Genomic DNA, 26,169 nt, shown 5'->3' with positions numbered 1-26,169 from the left:
CCCCTGAGTGACAGCTAATCCTGCTCCAGCACAGACATCATGTCAGATAATTAAAACTGGCAGCAGAGGCAGGCAATGTGTTTTTGATGTTATGATCAAATCTTCAGAATCACACCTTCATAGTCTTCCAAAGTACTCAGTTTTATTGGCACTCTTTCCTCAGTCAGCCGTACATTTGTTATTCTTCCTTTCTGTCCTTTGTCGTGTGTTGATGTGTAGTTAGTGTTGCCTTACACCAGCGTCTGGAAACATGGGCACTCACATTTACAGTGCTTGCCATCCTCTGCCAGCACGTAATTTGGCTTGCAGCGACAGTGGAAATGAGCGGCAGACTGTTGCATACAGTAGTGTTCACATCCTCCATTGCTGATGGCACAGGAATGGACGGCTGGGAAGGCAAAAAAAAAGGAAAAGCTAAGTGACATTACAAAAAGATGCAGGGACAGAAACGGAGGCAGTAACATAGAATGAGAAAAATTAGGAAACCATGCAGAAAAAGATCAGTTTCCAAATGTCCAAACTGCAGTTTCATACTAGTCTTTCTGAATTTTGATTTTCAGTGTCACATCTACAGGATTCGTTCTCAGAGAGGTCATGACCGCTGTACCGACATTCCTACATGACGTTTGGAGAATGCCTCTGAGAATTGCTATGATCTAAGCCATGAGAGATCAATCCCCACAAAACGGCCAAAAATCACTGAGAGAATTGAACGGCAGGGCCTCTGTGGTGGGCTACACTCGGCAAAGCCAGCTCAATCGTCTTTCTGTCTGCGTTTCCCTTCCGCGTAGCAACGGATGAAACCCCAGCAGACGGGCTGGACTCCCATCTCTTCAGAGAAAACAACAGGTAGAGGCTGAACAGCCTGGCGCTCTAAAAGATGGTGTTTTTCGTACTCAAAGGCTGGAGTCAAGATCCACCCATCACAAGTACATGTCAAACCGCAAAGTGGTTTCCAGCTCAAATATTATTCAGCCACATGCTAAGTGTGTGGGATACATCTGACCTCTGCTGGCAGATCAAGAGCTGGATAAGACAAGCAGAGCTGAGATTGAATTGATTTGAGGACATCTGCTCCTCTTCGTCTCCCCATGACTCTGTGCCGATTGGTATGTGCTGTCCTTTATCCAGTTTGTCGGGTGTCATTCTATCTGGTGCATAGTGCAAATATGAAAAAAAAAAAAATCCTTTTACTCAATCGTTGTATGGAAAGAAAGATTTCAGAGTTGATTTCAGTACCAGATTCATTGTGAACATGGATACCTTTTGCAGCTCGCCTCTGCACAGTTTTAACACGACGGATATGCAGCCTCACAAAAATGCTTTGGTCGATCCACATGTGCACTGTGATAATTAGTGCAATCAGTCATTTCTTCATGCAACAGCTGTCAAACAAGAGGCTCTCGGGGACAGTTGGGTCCCAGCTACAGCATCTGCTCTATACAACAATGAAACAACTTTGCTTTATGAAGCCAAGAAACACACAATGATTTCCACTCTAAATGTCAGACAGGACACACTGTATACATTCCTGGCTGCATAAACCAGTGCCAGGTTTATACTCTTTTCACTATCAGCTATTCTGAAAACTCAAAGCTAATTTATCTGGCACGACAGAAACATTGTAGAGGTACCAAGTAAATACTGCAGAGGTCAAGAGTGGCGGGATAATACACAGATTTAAGGACGTAAAGCTTATTTGAGCATTTAAATAACACAAAAGCAGAATTTAACATTGGGAAAGGCTAGATTCACAACTAAACAGAGGCAGGGAGACCATGGTTTTCCATCTTCTCTCAAAATAATTGTGTCACTTTGTTGTACTGTAAATACTACATTATGTCAAGATTAAAAAATTATTTATTGTTTTTCCTGATATTGTCTTTGTCATAATTAAAACAATCCCAGAGTGAAGACCTTTCACTTGTTCATGCAAGTCCAATAAAAATGTGTTTGTTGGCTTGAGATTCAAAGTTAATTCTTTATCTTGGAAACAGTAGTTAACAAAAGTATCTCACCAAAAGGTTTATTAAACAGCTATCCAGATCTGAAATTCTCTACACAGCAGTATCATGCAGTCAGGTGCTGGTCAAGCACAGGCAACGGCGAAGAGTCAAAACTTTAAAAGGAGGCTTACAGCACAACAAACCAAAAAAAAAATTGCTTTGGACTAGTTTAGAATTAATTTACATTTACTTAGACCGTTTCTGCAATTGGAATAGCAAAAAATAGCACTTGCTTCATCAGGCTTGCTTGGTAATCAGGAGAACATTTCATCAGTGTGATACAGGAAGACCCCAATCATGTGATCTAAGCCCCACGTGGAAACACTTTCTTTTTTTTCTTCTTCTTTTTTTTTTTTTTTTTTAAACACGGGCCCATTATTTCCATCTGATACAATTAAGCTGTATCTCGTGCATTTACATATTTTAAAACAGTATCTATTTATATACTGTATGTATCTAGAGAGATTTTGTAGTGAGGGGGGTAGGAGAGGCTCTGCAGGACAAATTCAAACAAATTAACAAAGGGGAATGTCTAGAACCGGTCCGTACATTTGTTTTTCCACCAAAAAACAAATGTATTTGCTCTTGATAGATTAAAAAGGAACAGTGAGGATATAGGCCTTTATTCTAAGTATAGATACAGTCAAATTATAAAATGCATTGTACAAACTAGAGCTAAAACGATTAGTCAGTTAATCAGTTAGAAGAGCCAATATTTTAGAGGCTCTTTTTTGTCTTTTAAAATAGTAGACATTAGCGAGATGACAGCAAACAAAGACAGAGAGATGGGGGTCGTCCAATCAAACATTTCAAGCAAAAATACCAAAAAATACCAAAAACTTGGTCATTCATTTGAGGATTTGATGCTTTAATTTGTCCTATGTGATCATAAACTGAATATCTTTGCGTTTTGGACTATTGGTGAAGCAAAACAAGCAATTTAATGACAACAACTTGGACTTTGGGAAATTGTGATTTTTATAAATTTTCTGACATTCAGATAATGAAAAAAATTGTTGGTTGCAGTCCTAGTACAAATGTTCTCCAGGAAAGCAAGGAGCTGATTCACTCACAGGAAACAGCTTCTCCAAGTTACACACTAAAGGGAATTAAAAAGGCACAAACTGTAGTCAATGTGGCTTTACCCGCCAATGTTAGTTATACCATCTCACGATAGGACTTTTTGTCAGACTCAAAGGGATCATCTACTGCAACATCATGAATGTGATTTACATGATTAAGCACGCATGTCAAAAAAGCACATGTGGCCAAACTTCAAAAAATAATACTCACAATAAAGACTTGCAACCTTCCAGCAGCCCAGGCCTCAAAAACAGAGTTTCATTGTTTATGCAGATATTGAAGTGAGGTAACTTTACAAAGCACCCTCATACTGTTCCTCAAATCATTCCACATGGTGTAGTTGTTAATTGATCTTGTGTTTTTAAAATTTTGTGCTTTCATGTTTTTCATTGGCACTACTTGCATGTACTGTATGTGTATGTGCAGCTTTTTCATATGGATGCAGCCCACCTGACAAATATAGTGCTATAATTGTAGCTTTAGTCACATCCTCTTGACAAATGATGCTTAGACACTACTTAGTGTTATTATTTCAGAGTTCCAACTCATGCTCTTTTTTCGAAGTTGAAAAATACAACGACTGCCACAAAACTGTAACGTTACTCACCGAGGCAGGTGCGGCCATCCACATGCAAGCGAGAGCCCGGGTAGCATTCGCAGTAGTAGGAGCCCCTGGTGTTAATACATCGGTGCTGGCAGCCTCCATTATGGACTTGGCATTCATCAATATCTGTAGGGAAGGAGGGAGGGAGAAAAGAGAAAGAAAGAAACAGGCAGTAGGAGAGAGACAGGAGAGAAATTAGTGTAATTTGCCCAAATCCCCTCTTTATGAGAAATAGCCAAGCTGAGAGCGGAATGTAATGCAGCCTTTAGGATAAAAATGTATTCCGAGAAGAAAGGAGATGATGGATGAGAAGGGAAAGTATTCTACAAGTGCTTTGCAGCTCAAACAAACAAATCCCCCATGTGGTAGCAACTACCGAACATTTAAAACCAAATTTAAATTCCTTTGCTTCTTGTCGAAGTCCCCGGTGTGCAGCAAACATATGGAAGCTTATATCAGAGGATGCAAAACATTCACATTCCTCTCAGCCGAGCGTTGAGATTATAAACAAATAAAAGAAAGGGGTTCTTCATCTGAGAAAGTAGTGGTGAGTGAAACATGACTGCCTCACTGTGTGACCAGATTTCTAATGAAACAAGCCGTGCTCCTAAACACTTCTTATTTTAGGGGTCAAAGACTAATAAATTGTTTTCTGAGTTCCACTGCAGACCCCCTGTGAGATCTGAGCTGACTGTTTGGACTTCTGCTAACTGCCCGTCTGCCGCCATCATCATCATCAGGAAAATTAGGACATGAACTCAAACCCACCTCCCCTCCAAGCCACTGACAAGTCACCTGTTTGCTTCAACATTACTGAAATTATCTGAGGAGTTACTGGGAATGTTGCTGAATGAAACAAGTGACAAGACACATTAAAAAGGTGAGTGTGAATGGCTTCTGGCTGCTGAATGAGGTCTGCAAAAACTGCTAACACATCAGAAAAGACGCCAAGTTAAATGTCTGGTTGAGAAATGTGTTGTTCAGTACAGCCCTGACTCCAGGCAACTACTTCCAGCAACAAGCTATTTCAAGAATTCAGAGGAATTCCTGTGAGAAAAGGGCTGGTTTTATTAAGTAGTGGCGTAATATTGGGAATATTACTTTTATTTAAGTGACTTGTTTTTTTAAAGTGTTGTTTATTACAAACTCTTGTGAGATGGACTGTCTAGCCACAGACCACACATTGTCCTAGCACTGAGCTGTAAAAAAGTCAAACAGTAAACACTCCAAAGAATACATAGACAGTCTTGTACCATTAGTGGGGTGAATAATTTGCACATAAATACACGTATACAGTTGCCTCTATATCTTGCCACAGAGACCAGTTTCCTCCCACGGACCAAAGACGTGCTTGTTAGCGGAAATAGGAAATTTTAAATTGCCCATAAATGTGAATATGATTTTGAATTGTTGTCTCCACCCCATAATAGACTGGCGACCTGTTCAGGGTGCACCCTGCCTCTTGCACAATGTAAGTTGCGACAGCAACCCTACAAAGGATTTATAGTTATTGATAATGGATGCATTGATACACAGCTGCACTGTCATGACTGTATATCTGTATATCTATATGCACTGTACATATCCTTTTTAACCACCCAACTGGAGAACAATAACTGTGCCAAATTCTGTCAAGTTGACATTGCAAACCCATTAGCAAACAGTTGCTTATTAACACATACAGCAGATATGGTGCAACATCTGCACGTATTTAGCTCTGAATGCGAGTCCAGTATTTTCTCTCCTTTTCTGTTTTTGGTGTCCACCATCTCCGGAGGGAAATATCTGGCTTTTTAGCTGCTAAATGCTCCAGTATGTTCACAAGCTAGATTCTAACCGTGTCTGTCTGCTTTTTGGTGCTGGGCAGGACGCATACAGTGGGTTTATCAATTCTTCCGCTGAACCCATCTTCTCCCAATAATATCCCACAACGTATTAAAATATATTGTTTGGGGCAGATATGAGCTTCTAAACTTTCCTTTTCTTCATCTCTCTGCTGCCAGACTTCAGCTTCTCTTCATCCAGGAAAGCTGGCACGAGCCCTCCTCTCATTTTTCCATCCCCGCTGCACGCCGTCCTTTGGTTTGGTTTTTCATGAAAGGTCTCCAACGTTGTGGAGCTGCTGTGCCTCTGTCGACTACAGTGCACAGTCAGTAAATCCCCTCCAGCCTGGTTTTTCTACGTCCAGAACATGATCCCTCTCCAGCTCGGAGCCAAAGCCTCAGCAGCCGTTGGCTTTCTCAGAAGGAACATTAATTCTCTGCCCGCACCAACCTACAGCATCGTGTCATCTTCATGGAAAACTGTTTTTGGTTGGTTTCCGATAGGTGATTTGTTTATTGTAAGCAGAAGATAAATTATTTCTGAACAGTCTTGATTTAGCTCCAGGAATGACATCTAAGTAAAGCAGCAGATCAGAGGGATTATCATCAATATGGTAGTAATAAATGTAAAACATGTTTCATTGTGTGCATTTATCCCTGAGTGCTGCATGCCTAACGTGCCAAACAAGAAGTATTCAGTCATAATAATATTGACATAATCGGTCGGGAGTATATCTGGTATCTAGCCCTGTTTGTATTAGCACTACAAAGCGTGTTTCATGATTCATAGTTAATGTTTTCATGTGCTCTAATCTCTGTTGATAAAAGAGACTAAGTTATCTTGGCAGCGCCAGACAGCGCGTAGAAGAGACTCATTATCAGCGGCGCTGATTAACCAGTCTGCCTGACTCATGACCCAGCACTGACAAATACTCTGACTACCGTAAGTCCTACTCTATATAAAAATGATGTGGAAAGTGCACATACAGTTCACAGTGCACATACATACCACTCTCCCATTCGCGAATGGGAGAGTGGTCTCAGATGTTTGGACCCCACTGTATTTTTTACAAACTACCCCTCTTGAAAATGGACCCTCAGTTCAGCTTCACCTGCATTTTGGCTATGTTATCAGCACCTACCTGCCTCCAGGTAGCCCAGGTTGTAGCCATGGTATCCATGGTAACAGTGTGGCCTATAGCAAATCCTTCTGTAGTAGCTTTGTGGATAGTTTGCAGCAGATGTCAGACATGCCATCACTTCAACTGATACCAAGAGGAAAATCCACCATCCTGATGACAGAGTCATGGCTGGAGTCTCACAAAATATTCAAAGTAAGATTTTACCTTTCAAAAATGCTTAAAAATCTACTTTAAAAAACAAAAGTATCTCAATATTTTTGTTTGGGATATTAACTATGAACTATTTAATGAATGAGTTCTCCAGTAAAGACCCCTGCTCTGAAGTAACATGGTAACTAGTTCTTATACACACTGCCTCCTGATTTTTCTGTCTCCCTCCCTCTCTCCATCTCCCTCTGTTTCACCCTCCCATCTACCAAAGCGAAATGCCCATCACATTTCCCACCTCTCTCTCTTTCCCCCTTGTCCCCACACTAAACTCCCTCTTACACTAAAGGTACATCCAGTACTGCATGAACTACAAATAACTATTTCATTGAATTTTACCAGCAAGCAGTGAGTTCTTTCTTTCCCTCAAGTGATTTTCTACATATTACTACATATCTCTTCAAAGAATATTTTGTGATAAAAAGTGAGGATTTATGACTGGACATCATTCAAGTGTTGGATAATAAAAAAAATGTGAACAGACTAAACAATGTGTTTCTAGTTTTTTATTTTGTTATTGACATGAATTAAAAAAGAAAAAAAAAAACTGACACCATAGGTATGCCAAATTTGTGCCAGGAGTCAAATTCACTGTTTTTAATCCAAACATCTGAGAAAGGAATGAGCCTTGCAGTGAAATTGTCTATTCAGGAGCTAAGCGCTGTGCTCTCTCATCTGTTGCCAACGCATACATCTAAAACACAGCACCAGGACCACGACAGCACTTTATAGAGCTCTTATAGCGCAAAGCGTTTTCATGATCATGATCACTTCCCTCATCTGAACAGAAATGGCCCGTAGAGACCTCTGCAACAGGCAGGGACTATGAGATTCTGTTCTTATGACGTTTCCTCTTCACAGTGTAACATTAAAGCTTTCTGTAACATACACCCGCACTGTCATTACATCAGGCCACAACCCTCTGAGGTGTACTCACGCACAGCCAGACCAGCAGAAACTGATACAGATCCTTTTTGTGAGACCACATGCCAACATATTCACAGCTCTGCACACATCGCACGTAAAATGCATATTTGTGCAGACACCAGAATTATGAGGACAATGATGCCAGCCAGGTGAGGAGAGAAAGCAGCTCACGCAAGCATGGAAGACAGCAGATAGGCTCAGAGCCACAATTATAAAATAACTCACCAGAGTAAAAAAAAAAAGAAAAAAAAAGTCTGCACAAAATTCCAGAAAAATCCAGGATAGAACCTCGCAACGGTGACGTGTTTTTCCTTAACCATCCTGCTCTCAGGGTCAACAAGAGCATATAATGCCTGTTGATTCTGGAAGACGTTTCTCACTATTACGAATGGTGGGGAGAACCGGCAGACCATTACTCCCACCTTCCCGGTCGTGTTGGTCTGAGCTGTACAGTTCATTTGGCATGACGCTAAAATGTTGACAGTGCTACACTGCACTTAGCATGACAGCGGTTGATGCTGGCCTCTTCTACACCAATCACTGCCATTTGTATCAATGCTGCTTATTCATACAAAATTAAACATAAAGGAATAAATAAATGCATAAATAAAATGGAATTTGACCAGGAGCTTATATGTTGTGAACTCTTCACAAGGGATTAAATCGTAAATTTGTTTTTGTTTTTGTCCGTACTGAACAAAAGATGTACTTGTTCATATCTTGTCGATGCCAGAAGTATCAGCATATTAACATCCCGCAGCAGATGTCTTCCATTGAAAAAAGTTTGCATGTTGCCAAGGACAGGAATCCCCCAAAGTATTAATGTGGTTGCGTACAGTCCAACTCCCCAGAATCATTTATTCTTAACAGCTAACTGAATACATGTTGTCTCTCATCCTGACTAATATGGGCTCTGCGCTGCGGCCCGGCTTCAGGCCGCGATGAATAAGGAAAGCTGCTCACTCGCTACAGATGCCGTGCCACACATGCAGCACTAACTTAAATATCCACAACATCCATCCAGCTTCTTTTACCTCTGTTAATACTCCTGCCAATTACAGACAATTAGGACATTAATGCTGCGGGTAGCTGTTTTCATCCAATATACACCCGTGGCGAGGGGCAGATATCTATGAAAGCCAGCTGTGACAACGTTCCCATCAACCCTCCTAATAACCGTGACCTGCATCAGATCTCTCACTGGTTCCTCCACCAGACAGTCATGCTGCAGAGTACTCCAGCTTCTCCTCTAGACTTGGCTGCTGCACAGAGGAATCATTATTCTGATTAAACCAACCACTCGCAAAGAGTCCTCTAATCAGAAACATCAAACTATGATGGAGCAAAAGGAAAAATCATGGGAAAATGTTGGGAAGAAGCTTAGTTTTGGTGAACTGTGGTTCAGAGACCATGGGCTTCTTGATAGACTGTTAGCTACACTTCTTTCCTCACGTAGTCTGAGCTATAAAAACAGCAAAAGCCAAAATTATTTTATCAATTGTGTTTCAATTGAGTTAAAATGATCCGGTTTTGATGTTCACTGAGTGCAGGATCGACATTCACCGAGTCACACATAAAAATGAAAACGAAACTCCATAAATGGCAACATAAATATGAGCAAATGAATACAGAAGAAAAGACCAAAGACATTTTGTCACTCTTGTTAATGTAGGATGGTAAGGACACAAACCTCAATTAGAGTGAGGTGAGACTTGCGAGTAAAATTAAACGCTATCAATTCGGTCTGTAAATTATATTGGCCATTTCCCAAGTAATATTTCTATAGTGCGCCAATATCTTGGGGATGAATGTTTGTGTGTTTAGAAGATATTTACACACGGAACATTTTAAGAAAACATTACCAGTAATGTGGGTTGATGACCAAACAGAAAGATAGAAATTACTCAGCTAGAACAGCTGATTAACATCAAAAAAGCTCTATCAGACAACATTAAAAGTTTACAGTATGATAACCAGAACCCCTGTATATCTCCTGTCATATCTGGTAACATAATATTGATTTTAAAGGGGCACTCCATTGATTAAGTATTGCACTTCAATAAAGTTAGAGGGGGACTTTATTTAAGAAAATAAATAAATAAATAAATTTGGTCAAAATCGACATTCCTCATGATGCAACTTGATATTGTCTCTCATTTCAAAACTGCTTGTTATCATCTCAAAAATATAGCTTCAGAGCAGCCATTTCTCCCTCTGAGGGGCACAGAGACTAATGCACTAAAATGCTTTTGTATCAAGCAGGCTAGACTGTTGTAATGCTCTCAAATCTGGTTTACCCAAAACAGTTATGTCAGTTACTAGTGATTCAGAACTCTGCTGCCCGAGTTCTGACTAAGACCAGAGGGAGAGAAGACCTTACACCTATTTGAAAGATTTTACACTGGTTGCCTGTCGGTTTCCGTATTGACTTTAAAATTCTTTAACTTGTCTTTAAAGCACTTCATGGTCTCACACCAGCCGACATATCTGATATGCTTCCAATCTATGAATCAGGACCATCTCTCAGGTCGTCTGGCACAAGTCTTTTAGTTGTTCCAGTCAGTTGTTGAACAGTCTATCTGAGGATCTGAGAACAGCTGATATCTTTAAATGCAAACTTAAAACCTAGGCTTTTGATAAGAATGTTTTATGGCCAATATCAATTTAATTTTATAATTTTATTTTGTATTTGATTGCATTCATGTTTTAATATGTTCTACATCTTCTCATCGATTGTATTTGTCATTTCTTTTTTTCTCTATTTTGTCAAGTTTGATTTATTATTATTCCTTTTAAAAATCTTTTTATAGGTTTTATTATTACTTTTTCACTTTTTTTTCATTTTTATTTCTTGCCTGCATCAGTCTCATTGTTTTACTGTTTATATTTGAATTGTCAGTGATCTGTAAAGAACTTTGAATTACACTAACCTGTACTAAAGGTGCTATACAAATAAAGTTTAACTAATGTCTTAAAAACCCCAGTTTGTAACACACAGACAACTGAGATAACTCTGATTCTCTGACTGACAGTCAAAGTTCCTCCAGAGCCACAGTAGACATTATATATACATTATTATAAGATATTATCTGTTTAGAGGCTAAATCTACTATTCATGACAAATAAAGTGATGTTCATGTGTAAAATTCAGGGCGGGAACCTTTAAATTGATAAACAGCCCAGCTCAACAACCAAATACAAAAGAGTACTCACCTTGACATGTTTTGCCGTCTTCATTCAGTTTTTGTCCATGAGGACACCTGCAGTAGAAACTTCCAATGGTGTTACAACAGAAAGCCTCACAGCCTCCATTGGTCTCCTCACACTCATTCACATCTGACAGGGAGAAGCAAGGACAGCGTTAATCGGGCTGCCATTAAAACAGCAGCCAGGAACAGAAATTAGACAGTCAGTAAAACAGTCAAATATGTTTGAAATGCTTCGTGTTTTGTTTAAAAACAGCACTGGGCTTTGTTCTTGAGCAGCTAAGATTAACAAAGAATGCATCTTCCTATTCATATCAGTCTGATTAAGTTTAAAAAATGTCTTCCATGAATACATTTGTATCTAACTTATGAGAGTGCGGAAAATGTTCAATTGCCCGGAAATTCATGAAAATTACTGTCGGAAACTGTGGGTCTTGTTTCCATCCCTAAACTTGTCTCCTCAGTACCAGCTTCAAGGAAAATTAAAGGAAAAATAAACAATATACCCAAAATAGAATAAAAATATATCAAGTGATAAATTGAGTGGGACAGGAGGAAATATGGAGCAGTAAGCATGTTGTCCTCATTGTTCTTCCTCTAACATGAACCAGGACTACCATTTGTCAGGAATGCAAGACCCTCAACAACACTTCCACAAGAAGTCACAGTTTTTCCATTTCCTTTCCATCAGCTACATATGCTTCCAAAGCTGTCATCAGCTAAACAAGATAAAATCTTTCCCCTCAGTTCCCAAACCACACATAATGACTCGGGTCTGATACAGGTGCTGACAGTTCAGCGTATCCCATAATTTGAGCTGAAGAGATTCTGCATAATCAGGAGATACTGAAATTGAGAATGAAAGTTTTAATGTGGTGTTCGGTTTTACACTGCAGTTTCAGGACACTGATGCACCAACGTTAAATTTTGTTCACATGGGAATTTGTCAGGAGAGATTTTGCTCACGGCGGAGTTTTAAACTTCATTACACTGGCCTGTTTCATTTGCAATGCCAGCAGAAGGAATCTTGGACCGAAAAGCCATGGAGAAAATCAGGATGGAGCACTAATCGGCTTGTAAACTCTCTCCATGTCCATAAAAGAAGAGAGTTACTGTATAGCGGGAAGAGTACGAATGCACAGAAAATTGCTTTATAGAACATTTTTCCCCTTCTAGCAAATTTTGGTACACTGCGATGCCAGCGTTGAACCAGCCAATTAAACGATTCCCCTCTCAGTTCACAACATCTGGAAATGTTCACACCAAAACCACTGTACACTCTCTATTGCCAAGTATTAAAAACTGTCATAAAACCTAAACTGCATATAACATGTAGCGTTACCTTAAACATCAAGAAAACATCTTATTCTACTATGAAATATAATTCCTATCAATTTATTACACAAATCTTCCTGCATCACAAGATCTTGATTTAATGAGTCTGGGTCCTGGGGTGAGAGAGTGCCTGCCTTTTAGAACACTTTTAGTACACATTTAATTTGCAAAATAAGTACCATGATAACTGCAAATTTAAAGAAAATTACAGAACATCCAGACTAAAGGAGACAAATGATGGTCACTGAGCAGACTGCGACCTGCAGTCAAGGGCAGGATTAAAGACCCTGAGGGATCCTGTGGTGAGATCTGCAGCATGAGTGTGTTTGTGTTGAGTGTGTGTGGGGACATCTATCTCCCCCCTGAGGCCAAACACCTGCGTGGCAGCTTGAGGAGGGGTCTGCCCAGGGTCAGTGTCATGCTCATCACTCTCCAAGTCTTTCTGCCCAATAAGCAAGTAGGAATGTTGAACAGCTAAGGGTCAGGAGGAGAATATGAAACGCACAAGTGGAAACTGAATGTCTACATTGGATCGATTAAGCACCGTGTTTTTTTAATAACGGACCTGGAATTGTGGAATTTCTCTTTATTTGCACATCAGGTATTCAGTTTAGTGAGACACAAATCATGTTTACAGGGTAGAAGAAACTCATTTATGGAAAACCATTCAAGAGATGAACTTTTATAATGTACTTTAAGGATGTTTCTATTGTATCAGTATCTTAAATTGCATTGTCTTAATTTTTTTTAGTTTTCTTTTACAATGAGGACCACATTGAAAATCAATAAATCATTCCAAAACTCTGCTAAAAAAAGATTAGACAGATTAACTGATAATGTGTGGTTGCGACATGGAAAGATTACTTTATTCTAATCACTATATCTCTATGCTACACTGATGTTTACAATAATGCAGGCTAATTTCAAAACAGAAAGATTCTCAGCCATAAAAGTCATTTTCCCTGAATGTTAAACTCAATGACCTCTGAGGACATGAGTGAGTCTGGGGGTTGGAGCAGAGGCTACACACTCACCTGACTGCAGGGGGCAATGGTGAGATCCGTTTACCATACGCCACCCTCACCCACCCAGCAATCCCTCACCAGACCGACCCTCCAGCAGAGTGATGTGACACAACTAGGGGCACGAAACAAGAGCTGTAGCCTCCTTAAAACAAGGGGAGTTTTAAGATCAGCCCCTTCCCATGAGCATCAGATCACCATAGTTTCTTCTCCCTGACCTGAGCCTCTGGGGAGGGGGGGGTGCAAGTTTTCCAAAAAGGGATCACATGCCTTGAGCAAAGTAGTGTGTCTGCAGCCCAATTTATGCCCCAGGTCAGTGTCAAAGGCCAAGGATCAGGGTCAACTTCATGCAGGGAGAACCGCACGGGACCATTTCGCCATGTGGTGGACGTTCAGATAAATAATGTATTTGGCATAAGAGTCCTCTTGGCAAGTGGTAAACTAACCATCGAGCCCTGAAGAATTCCCCCTGTGCAAATATCAGAGGATTCCTTGATGAAATGTTATCATTGAAACATCTTACACTGAGTGAAAAGTTTATTACCTACAGTCCTAGTCTCCAACACAACAGTCCTGCCTCCTATTGAAATCCTATATTTGGTGAAATGTATAGGGCTGAAATTAACAATTTTTATCATCAATTAATATAATATGTCAATTCTTCTTTCAATTGATCAACTAAAGGATTAGGTTGACAGTTGGTCAAACACTTATTCACTTTGTAGCCAAGGGTTAGATGAGTACATTGATACTACTGTCATGTCTGCTCAACATGACACTACTGCCAGCAGCTGCTTCGCATAAAGACTGAACGTGTTGGGAAAAGAGCTAGCCTGCCTCTGTCCTAAGGTAAACAAAGTTAGCGAGCTTCAGAGGTGCTGGTAATTGGATTTTATAACCTTCGGACAGAGCAAGGCTAGTATTTCCCAATATATTAAACTATTCCTTAAGTCTTTTAGTCAGTAAAATTTTAGGAAATAGTGGTAAATGCCCCTCACAAATTCCCAGAGCCCAAAGTGCATCTTAAATGTATTCGTTTCTTTTCAGCCAACTAACAGTCTAAAACCTGAAGATTTCGGATGATGTTAAACTGATAAACACAACAAATTCTGACATGTGCGAGTCTACAAACAGTACGTAATTGTCATTCGGCTTGATAAATGAATTTAAATGAATGTAGATTAACTTTCTGTCTATCAACTAATCAATTATTTGACTGATTGTTTCAGCACTAAAATAGTTTTTGTTGACTGCCAGAGAAGAGTTGATTCACCCTTATACCATTTTGGAGGCTTTAGTTAGTGGTTTTGTATTTTATTGCAGTAAATTCAGGTTTCCATGCAGCGTTTTATGGCAGAACTGGGCCACATTGCTTAAAGCCAAGACCACCTCTGCTTGCATTATTTAAAAAAAAAAATCTATTTTCATGAAATGAAACATTAAGTCGCCTTAAGGGGAAAAAACCAGAGGCCTTATTTCACACAATAAATGCAATATTAGGTATTTTTTGTAAATACTGTTTAAGCCATCATGCAGTCTCCCTTCTGTACTGTATATATGAAGGTGGAGTTTCTGTGCATTGTTCTATGAGGACAACAAAATCTTCCAGATTGCTCAGTGCTGTTATGTCTTCTTATAAGCTTATTTATAAAACAAAAACATATCTGTAAAATGGGTAGAAATGTGCATTTCTCTGTAACTGACACCCTGTTCCAAAGGAACCAGACGAAGAATGAAAAATAATAAAAAAAAAAAAGCTTCACTAAAACTTTTGATTGTGTTTCTGCGAGTTCAGCTCTGGGTTTACATTCCTCTGCCGTATTGTGTGACTTCCTGTGATAAGGACGACCACCACCGCTCCCAGGAGGACGAGGCTAATGTCTCGGCAGACTACGAGGGGCTATGACTGGGCCAAGGAAAACCACCAGACCCCTGATATAATCTCAGGGGGTCATGGGCCAGAAAATTGCAGCATTCATTGAGGATCGGATGGGGGGAGTGGGGGTTATTGAGGATATCAAGAACCTGCTTCCTTTTAGTGCCCTGATCTAAAAGCCTGCTGGTGTAATAAGGTGCTTTGCTAGTGTTCATTCCTGGTTACATTCCCTGCAGTCCTCACAGCTGCTTTCATTTACCAGGTGCTATAAAGATGGGGATCGGCTAGAGGCTCCATGAGACATGTTTGAGTCAGAGGTTTCATTCAGACGATGACTTAGGAAAGGATTTCTCTGACCTGTCCTGCACATGTGGGGGCTGGTGAAACACAGTCTCCGAAATCTTGTCTGACAAAATAACCATCTATGAAATGGAACTGACAGGACAATTTTGCAGGAAACTCATCCTAACCTTTGACCTGCAGTATAACTGACACGTTTCCTTTATCTGTCTGATAGGCCGCGCCGCAAGGCTTTCTGCCCGGAGCTGAAGTGAAACAGATAAACTGGTGAAATACGCTCAGCCAAGCTCACAAAAGTTATTATAAAAGTTACTTTATGGGCTCCATAACTCTTTGGTGATTTCACATGGATATTCAGCGCCTGGCGTCAGCTGTCATGAGAATCCCATAGACACATTCGAAATGGTTAATCCAAGCATTCCCTCTGCAGTTTGGCTCATTGTGTCTGCATGGTGTATGTACTATCGTTCTCAAGTTTCCTTTCTGTCGGACTGCTGTATCTGTGCTATGTAAAATTTACAGGCAAAAAAGAGCAGAGATCAAGATGTTTGCTCATTTTCATGCCAGGTGAAATCCGATTTTTTTATTTTCAGATTTTTGTAATACTGTACACTGTTTTTTTCAGGAGGCAAAGCTTTCGTAATGATTGTTCAGATTTCAGATACGGCTGACTGAAAGGATACACAACAGATTCAGCCATTTAAATATATTTAAAACTTCAGGAGAAAACTATCTGATAGTTCACACCACACAAAATTGAAAACTGCATTTATTTCTTTCCTTCTCCTCTGTAAGGCATCAGCTCAAATTCAACATTGCCCCCTGCTGTTAATCTCCTGCTACATCAATAATAGCCCAGATGTGTGGCTGGATGTTTATTAAGTTGACACTGTTTGATTCAACTCTGGTGCCATTCATCATATAACTAAAACACAGCTGCCACAATATCGCAATTCAAAGTCAAAGAAGACCACACTTTACTTGTCAGAGTGCCCTCTCTAGTAAAACATCTTTCACTCTGGTTTACCGCACTGACTTACACCAGAAAACTATGTATGCTGTATTAGGCATCCAATAATTTCCTCCCCTCGTCCTACTTGATGCATTCATCGCGCCAGGTTTGGATACGAGTTTTTTCCCGTAGCCCTGTAATTGTGGCCAGTGTGGCAGCTGAGTTGCCGTTAAGTGGCACTACCACTCGGACGCGGTGTGGCTTTCCTGGAACCAGAGAAGTTAAAAAATGTCCCCTTTAATGACAAAGGACTAACCACACACAGACCTCTATGATGTGTTTCAGACGTTTGTACCTCATTTCATAAAACCTGTAATATTTCCATGAAGTCATTAACAATCAGTCTCAAGTTTGGGCACTCCAAATACTCCAAATAACTCAAACTGTGCTAAAGTAAACAAAACAAAAAAACACTCCTTGAAGTATGAAGTTGCCAGTGACTCAGTTATTAAGTTAACAAAATATTATTCAGCAACTATTTTGATAATCAACAACCATTTAAGTCATTTTTTAAGAAAAAATGTCATTCTTTTGATGGTTCCGATTTCTTGATTGTGATCATTTCTTTTCTTGGTCTCACATTTTACTTGAGTGAATATTTTGGGATTTGGACTGTTGGTTGGGCAAAACGTTATATTTGGTGATACTGCAATGGTAATTTTTCACTGTTTGTCTGATGTTTTACAGACCAAGAAATGAATCAAATATGAAAATTATTGTTACTTGCAGACGCAGTCTTATACAGTTCTTGGTAAAATACAGAAAATCATTGCTGTATTAAGGAAATACAACAGGAGAAAAGAGAATATGTCTTGCAGTGTTTTTGCTTTCTTGACAGGTGCGTCAGCCAGTTAAAGTTAGCTGTGGTGCTCACTTTTCTTCGGTGATATATTTCTCATGTTAAAATGCAGATGAGCAAATTCTCTGCTTATCTGCCTGTTTAAACAGTTGTATTTTGTTGTTCTTCAAGTCTTCTTCCCCAGGCAAGTGTCGACAAGAAACCACAGACAAGCAGCAGACTATTGTGCTGAGAGACTGAGACACTGAGGCTGTCTGACTCTTGGGTAAAAATATCAATCAAGCGACTCGGTAGTGTCAGTACAGCTTATTACCCTGACCACTGAGCCCTAAGTTTTATCATTTGTGCATGTTGGACCATGAAGGAATTACGTGCGACATCAAAGACACTAAAATCCAGTGTTTGAATTTGTTTAAGTGGAAATCCTGCTCTACTGAGTCCCAAATGCCTCTAATCCCTATTTTTATGATCCGTTTTACTGCACTGCGAGGTAACCTTCTAAGTGTGTGTGCATACATGTGCAGAGTGAGTGTGTTTGAGTGCTGTGCAGGTACTCATGTATGTTTATATGTGTGGCATACCCCACTCTTAAAAGCCAGGTGCCTCTCATTCCTGTAAGCTTTAATTTTTTCTCTCTTCTTCGCCACAGCTGACTGTGACTCCCAGAATTCCTTAATTCCCAGACACAGCCAGCTCAAATCACGTCAGTGACGGTCACAAGACTGTGCCAGCAGTCAGAGACTTCAAACTGGAAATCTCTGTTATATGGTGGTAAAGCCAATCCCACAATTCTTTCACTGCACTGTTTGACTGTTTTGCTGTATGATCATATGATGATGGAAGGTGTCTGATAAAGTCATAAGTCTTATCCCTTCAAAGGCCTGTGGATAGCCAAAGGTTTCTGACTTCTATCGCTCATTTTTACTGTCATGAAAAGTTACAGGTTTCAACCCACAAAAAAGTAGACCAGCTGCATGAACCTATGCATGTATCCAGAATAACGTTTTATGATCTACGCACACGCAAAGGAGAAACAAATACCTCGTGGACCTCAGGGGACTACCCTCTGACCCTTTGCGTGTGCTCTGTGTGTATACTACCTGTTAGGACCTGTCTTTTCCAACTTTGACCCAGGAGTTTTGAGTGCCTGGGACAACACATGGAGGCCAGCAGGAATCCAAAAATTACTTGTTGTGGTTTCCAGCCTGTCTCCATCTCGGTCACATGCGTGAGATTTGCTGCAGAGGTATGCGCAGGGCCTTAGCAGACGAAAAGTTGCCCAGAGCCGTTTACCCACAGGGCAAAAGGTGGCAGATACATGACAGACTGTCATGCTCAAGGTGTACAGGGGGAATAAACACTGAGGCTCTGATTATTGCTTCACATGCTTCAGTGTGACACTACATGGTTTCACAGCTGTTAAAAGCTGAAAGGAACAGCAGTCAAATACATAACCCCCCGGGTATGTGTAGTTCAGAGGCAAGGGGCTCTATATTCATGGCATACACTGGCTCACGGCACACCACTTTGGGTCATATTTTAATATGGTGCAGTTGTACACCTTTTAATAACATAACTACTAAATAATCTGGAGGTAACTGTGGATCGGGAACTAGAGTGGGTCGTCCACTAACCGGAAGGTCAGTGGTTCGATCCCTGGCTCCTCCAGTCTGCATGTCGAAGTGCCCTTCGTCAGGGAACTGAACCCCCAAATTGCCCCCGATGTATCATCAGTGTGTAAGTGTGTGTAGAAAGCACTGTATCCTTAGAAAAAACGCACTGTATGAATGTGTGTGTGAGTGGGTGAATGTGGCATGTAGTGTAAAGCACTTTGAGTGGTTGATAAGACTAGAAAAGCGCTATATAAGTACAGTCCATTTACCATGATGGAAGTAAAAAGTTTTCAGCATTCACCAAACAGAAGAAGCATTAAGATCATTGGTTCCTAACTTTTTCAGTTTGTGAAGGTTTAAAACCACACAAAGTCAACTGACGATCTGTCATCAAAGGTTACATATTTCTACAAGCTTTGAGCCCTTCAAGCAAGGTGCGATTTTTATCGTATCAGACTGTTTAATTTGGATATCTTAAAAGGCTTAAATAGGTAAAATTATCCAGTATGACAAATCTCGCAAAATTTTAACAATTTTATTTAGCAATTATTTCTTTTTTTTTTTGCTAGCATGTTGATCATTTCACAACCCCTCAGATTCATCTTGTGAGCCCGTTGGGGAGTGCCACTGCCAGTGCTTGAAAACCACAGACTTAAATTAACATATAAAGTGAATGGAGCATTGTGTTAATTAAAGGCAGAGTACTGAGGTCACATTTATACTAACTGGCTGGTATGTTTCATTTATGTTTTACCATCACTGGCTCATTCATCAGCTGCTTGGCTGCCAGTTGATTATTAACACCTGATCATATTCTTGCAAGTATAAACTCCATCCATTACAACCTGACAATTACCACCATTACTTTGCTGACACTCTCATTCCAACGCTGTTTCCTTCTGCACCTTCCTCCACCATCACAACCTCTTCCTTTTCTGCTATATATTTTTTGTTATTGTTGGTTTAACTAAGATTTAATATTCATGTATGTGTTAACCACAGGTTGGGGTTAAGGTTGGTTTTCCAAGCAGTATCCTTGTTGCTGCCCAGATTCTTTGAGAGCTCCCTCAAAAAGGAAAGCTGTTTTCTGCCAAACCCTGACTGAAATACAAGTTTAATGCGACTATAGGAGTAAGGCCGGTAAAGTAGTCTATACCAAGGTGGAGACAAGATAAAACACAGTGATAAGATTCAAACTACAGTCTGATTTCAAAAAACAACCTTGACACGTGAAATTCGAGTGAACCTGTCCCATTACATTTTGTTTCGATTAGCATCTGCTTTTCACACCTCACAAAGCATCAGCAAGACTCTGGCTGTGCACACTCTTTGGTGAATGTTCCCCACGGCTAAGTGTCTTCCATGTGGAGATAACAAACAGCATAACAGATAATGTCATAGGTGGAGGGAAAACAGAGATTAGAAGTGTTTGACTCATTGGAATATACAAGGAGCTGATAAGGAGGAACAAAGGCAGCAAAGGCAGATTTAGTAAAACTGGAAGAAGATATGGAAGTTTCAGTGAACTAAAAGGTAGCAAAGATAAGGAGAATCAGGGTACCACTGGCAGACCAAGGCATCAGTCCACGCTGATTATCCCTCTAATTGTATTTTGCAAACTCTTGTCACTGCCAATTTGCACAAACTTGATGCCCTCGCCCCCAGCGTGACCAGGAGCGACCTTTCATCAGGAATGCTGTAAAGAGCCTAATGAGACAGGGTGGGAGCCTAGTCTCAGCACAATTAAGGGAGATTAGGGTGCTGCGCAGGATGCAGTAGCAGGTAGGTGGTCAAGGATGTACCCCACCCTCTTACTGCAATGCAGTCCCTCTCATTAGAGATGCCTTTCCTGACTTCACAGACACAGGGTTGCTCTCTCCCCCATGGTGAAGCTTAAATATCTTACAATATTTCAGGGTGGGACAGCTACCATAGGAAAAAGGAAAGACTGACTGACTTTTAGGATCCATGCTTTCAGGGTTACCAAACAAACGTTGATTAAGATTTCTTTCATTTTTTAATACTGTAATACAATGTCCATTATTTACGTCTGTGTTTGAGAAACTTTGCCCTGCTTTTGCTTACATCTTACTGTGTATCTTTACATGTTATTACTGCCAACTTTTGATCAGTAGAATATGGTGAAACTGGAGGCAGGACTGTGTATCAAACAAAACAAAACATAACCAGCACCCAGTCATACAGAAATTGCTCAATAACACTACTAGTTGTCAAAAACTACTATTGGTGCCTTTAACTTATTTTCTAAGCAAGAATCCCAAACATCTGCTGTGAGGATTGGTAACTTTTTACTCTGTTTTCATTCTAACTTCATTTAACCTTTTAACCAAATATCTTTGGGATTAGGACTCTTGGGCAGACACAAAAAAAAAACTATTTTTAGGGGTCCAAGAAATAGTAATGGACATTTCCCACTACTTTCTGATATTTTATAGACAGACAGAGTATGTTTGAGAAAACATTTGCTAGGAGCTTCTAGTTCTCCCAGAAGAGCTTACATTTCCTGGGTCTCATTCATTTCAGCTGCCCTGGAAGTCACGCTATACTTGCTGCTAACAATACTCAAAGAATGGGATTAAACCTTCAAATGGCAAAAAACAGAAAACATGTCAGGGACTCTGTGAATGGTCCATTTAAAATCAAATTTATGGCTGTTGGGAGAAATTGTGTTGTAACAACAACAAAAAAATGTTAAAACATCAAAAATTGTGAATAGCAAGATTATGTCACCACCTGACTGTTAGCTGTTCCTAAAACGGCTCTCATGACAAATTTTTCACCTTCTATTTGTTTTTTTAAGGTTAGAAACTAAAACGTCATAATTCTCTCCAAGTAAAAGTGGCAAAGCAGACTTCAACCTGTTCACAGCAATAGTAGTTGTAGCCTGTTAAATCCATCAGAGAGGAAAAGGGACACCCTGAGAATGGTTTAGAGTGCTTGTGACCTTTCTAGACATTTACTATCCTGTTATCAGCCATTTGATTTTTGCAACTTAAAATATGCTCTTAAAAGTATAAAAGCCAGATTTGGACCAGATAGAACAAATGTGGTAATCATTATACAAGGTTTATATAACCCTAATGCCCTGATGCCCAAAACCTTTTGACCTCTCAGTGGAGAATGGACCATCCAATCATGAGTGACAAACTGCTGCAGCTGGCCATCTCACAGCTTTAAAATCTCATGGCTTTACAGTCTTTCATGCTCACATTTAGCTCTGGGTAGCTGACCAAAATGGAAGGTAATCAGGTGAATTATGAGCAAATGTTAAAGGCTTTCAACCCAGCCAACACTTCCCAGTTCTAATGTACAGCATGAAAAAAAAAAAACAGGAAATATGTAAGGTGTGATATTTCTGGAATCGTTTCTATGATGAAGCTGCCAAAAGAGAGAGTAGGTTTGCACTGGTCACAGCTACTTTGTAAGCAAATTGTTTTATTAAAGCATATTAAATAGTCAAAACCATGGTACTATACCTCTCAGTCTGTTACACACTGATGTAAATCTCACATTCTCCTTATACATGTTTGGATCTATTCCTCCTGTTTGTCCTCCTGGAGCATGTACTTTGTCACAACACACCAAAAGTATGCTTTCTTTCATTGTTCCTTAGTCAGAGAACGCATGATAAAATTATAGCCACACTGGCTAAATCAACACAATGGGATCAGGTACTACATTAATGCTGAAGCAAATAGTAATCTCCAGCCATGACGACCACTGCGTGCACGTGTCTCTCATTTTGGGCCACTTCCTCACTTAAGTGCTCAGCTAGCTCAGCGTGGAGGTTTCTCAAATGTTTTTCTTGATCCCAAGTAAAAACCATTCAATGGGACTCAGAGTTCAGGGATTTATTTTTACAATGGGGAGGGTCCCACAGCTGGCACACTGAAAGCACCTCTCTCATTACATTCCTCAGTCAAACGTGAAGGGAGCAGATACACTACATATCTAGCCAAAAAAAAAAAATTAAAAAGTGTTTCCTCACCAATCAACTGACAGTCAAACTCATACCCTTGCCAGGGTAAGCAGCATGTATGAAATTGTCTCACCATACAGTAAAAGGGATCTTCTCTTTTATAACATGACCCCCATGTGGACTTGCATCCCCTAAACATGACAGATACCATCTGTGTCACTGCTGCTCCCTCCTGTCACTGTCAGTCTCTCAAGGACTTAATGAGCAACAGTGATGCTGTGTAGCATCCCTGCTGTTCATAACCAGTAGTTCCAGCCTCGGATGCTCCAGCCCGCTCTGAAAAGCTACAGACTGGGTCCACATGCCGGCTTAACCTCTAACCTTTCTGCTCCCCTGTAATCTTCAGTGCAAAAGGAGACATCAAAATTCACTACTGTCACATAAATCAGTTTAATTAAGCACCCAGTTACACTAATAATACTATAATCACTGGTGAGCTTCCACTTTGAAAGGCTAAAAAGATGAGCAAACTTCACATCTTTGCCTTGTTGTATTCAAATAACACCACTTATAAACCTCTGCCAAACGTGCCACTAATGTGTTAACTAGGATTTGACATCTGGGAGGCAAAATCCACCCACAGTTTTGGTCACATTTGGCCTTAATGTGCTACAGTGGTTACCATTAATAAACAGGAACAAACCTTGCATGCATCACAAACATGTAAACAGAAAAAAAAAAAAAAAAAAAAAAAGCAGGGAAAGAGATGCACCTTTGTCACGATTCAAGAAACACGGAGCAGTTACAGGACCCCCTCACCTGCATTAGGACAATTTACTATGTCTACGTGTGTGAGGTGAGAGGAGGGGTGAGAACAAGGCAGGTTACAACAGGCTGCTGGACTGTTAGTTTGAGGAAAGACCATCGTTGAACTTTAAGTAATTGCAGAGTAGGACAGCTATTAACAGAGGAACAGAGGTATTGCAAAGAGCAAGATCTGAAATCAACCTCACAGCTATACACACAAACTCACCCCTGTCTTGAAGATAAATTGAAGCACAAACTTTCCAGCACATGAAACTTTCTGGAAAGCTGGTCTACACAATGAAGCGAGAGAAGGACAGAGGCAACCAGAGAGAAGGTGTGATTAAGTCTGACGTGAGATGTCCTATGTGATGACTAGACAACCTGTTAAAAGTGCATTAAGCTAATTATCTCAACCATTCCACTGCTCTACCCATAATATTTTCACCTCCAAAATAAGGACCTATGAGATTTTTAATTGTTTTTTTGTCTGTAGGTCTTCCTTTGTACATCACGTCATTGGAAGTTACTTGAGACACTTCCTACATTTAGTACACCAAGCATATGACCCTGAGTCAAGTATGTGTACATCAAAGGTCATGTAAAACTCAACAAATGTCCTATTACAAGACAATGAATTCCCACAATAGCTCCAGGATTGCTGTCCTAACCTTGCAACCATGCTAACAAGTATCTAACTTAACAATGCAGCTCAAAAACACAGCTAGAATAACCAGTACAGCAATACTGAGAGAGCTCTATACAGATCCAGATCAGTTTGGTCTCCTACCTTTGTTACAATTTTGGTTCATGTAACTGTAATTATATAGTGGTGGAAGAGGTGTTCATATCCTCTACTTAAGTAAAAGTGAAAATACCACTGTGTGAAAAAAAAAAGTTTAAGTTATTTAAATAAAAGTACAGCGGTATTATCGGCAAAATGTACTTTAAGTATCAAAAGTAAAATTACTCATTATGCAGAATAGCCCCTAAAGGATGTCATTTATTACCGAATTATTACGGATACAACATTTTACTGTTGTAAGTTGGCCAAGGTGTAGATAATCGTAAAAACTTTGTGGATTCTTGGGTAGATCATCTTTGATAATGAATTATATTTTATAAGCGGATTGTATGTTTTATATGTGAAATAATTTCTGGAAAATACTTCTAACTACAGTTGTCCAAAAAAATTAGGGAATAAAAAGTACAATATTAGTGTAGAATTTGTTAAGTAGCATAAAAAAATGGTAATACTGAAAGCAGAAGTACCCCAAAACTGCACTTAGGAACAATACTTGAGTGAATGTATTACGTTATTTTCTACTTATTTTCTAGAAAAATAATGCAGCATTGTTGATGCCCTTTGTTCAGTGTGATATATCACTGTATTCCCACTGTGTCTTTTCTCAGCACCTCAGCTGAGACTGTGGAGGATTCGCATCATGCTCCTTCATGCTCCGACAGGCTCTACAGAAATAACTTACCTCATTATTTAGAGCTTCAGTCAACTGTTTATAAGACCAACTAAAACTATGAAGACATCATACTCAAAACCTATGTAATTTTAATCTTTATTGGAACAAGGCTCCAACTTCCACCTCTGCCTTTTGCTTTTGGTGGGGTCAGGTCTTTAAGAATGTGCCTTAATGCGAAAATGTCTATTGATGTCACAAACAATACAATTTCACAGAAAAAGATCTGTTTTGTCAATATTGTTATTGATCCTTTACTGTGATTTGTTCTTTTAAAAAGGAAAAACTTATAAAATTGAAAATTTCCTTTATTATTTTGCCAGATATTAGCCTTACAAAATAGTAGTATAAATCAGATTCAGAAGCTTTATTTGACTCAGCTATAATATTGGTCGACGAATGCAAGTAACGTTTCAGTTTATATGATATACTACATTTTTACACTGACTTAGAGCTTTAAAGTTCGACATGACAGTGACTGAGAGAGCAAGGTTGGGAGACCGCTTTCAAGCAAACATTAAAGACTTCTGATAACGATGATAGCCATCAGGAGATGGTCTGTCCTGAGTGATGCCTATGAACAAGCTGGCCCTCTTTGCATTGCAATGACCCCAAACCCAGCCAAGATATGAGCTTATGGTTCAGAAATTAAATATATATATATAGATATATATATATAAAATGAGACACAATTACTGTATCAGAGAAAGGGCTATGTTAAAACATTTCACAGTTTGGGATCCTGACATTATCAACATACAAAAGCCTATTAAAACTTTTAAACCTGTTGGAAAGGAATACAGCATTTTTGGCGATTGGGTGACGTCTATTTGGAACATCTTTCCCTCTGCTATCAAGGATTTAATTTTGGTTTTACTGACTCCTCATATTGTGTCAAATAACTCTTGTAAAGTAATTGCACAATCCATTAGTTTTATGTATTTGAGATAACCTTCATTTTACCTTTCACCTCATAACAGAATTCAAGAGGCAGC

The 26,169-nt window shown here is 39.7% G+C and overlaps 1 protein-coding gene across 1 annotated transcript in view; it reads right to left on the bottom strand.

Moving 5' to 3' along the window:
* Positions 1 to 26,169, bottom strand: part of megf6b (multiple EGF-like-domains 6b) — a 62,677-nt gene that overhangs the window by 20,345 nt on the left and 16,163 nt on the right. The window contains exons 6-8 of the mRNA XM_040159002.1: positions 11,006 to 11,128; positions 3,697 to 3,819; positions 263 to 388 (exon numbers count right to left, since the gene is read on the bottom strand). Coding sequence (XP_040014936.1) covers positions 263 to 388; positions 3,697 to 3,819; positions 11,006 to 11,128 — 372 coding nt within the window. The remainder of the gene's footprint in view (positions 1 to 262; positions 389 to 3,696; positions 3,820 to 11,005; positions 11,129 to 26,169) is intronic.

The sequence above is a fragment of the Xiphias gladius genome, chromosome 21 (assembly GCF_016859285.1).
Source record: "Xiphias gladius isolate SHS-SW01 ecotype Sanya breed wild chromosome 21, ASM1685928v1, whole genome shotgun sequence".
NCBI lineage: Eukaryota > Metazoa > Chordata > Actinopteri > Istiophoriformes > Xiphiidae > Xiphias > Xiphias gladius.
The sequence above is the reverse complement of the archived record's forward strand: the minus strand, read 5'-3'. Positions and strand labels throughout refer to the sequence as shown.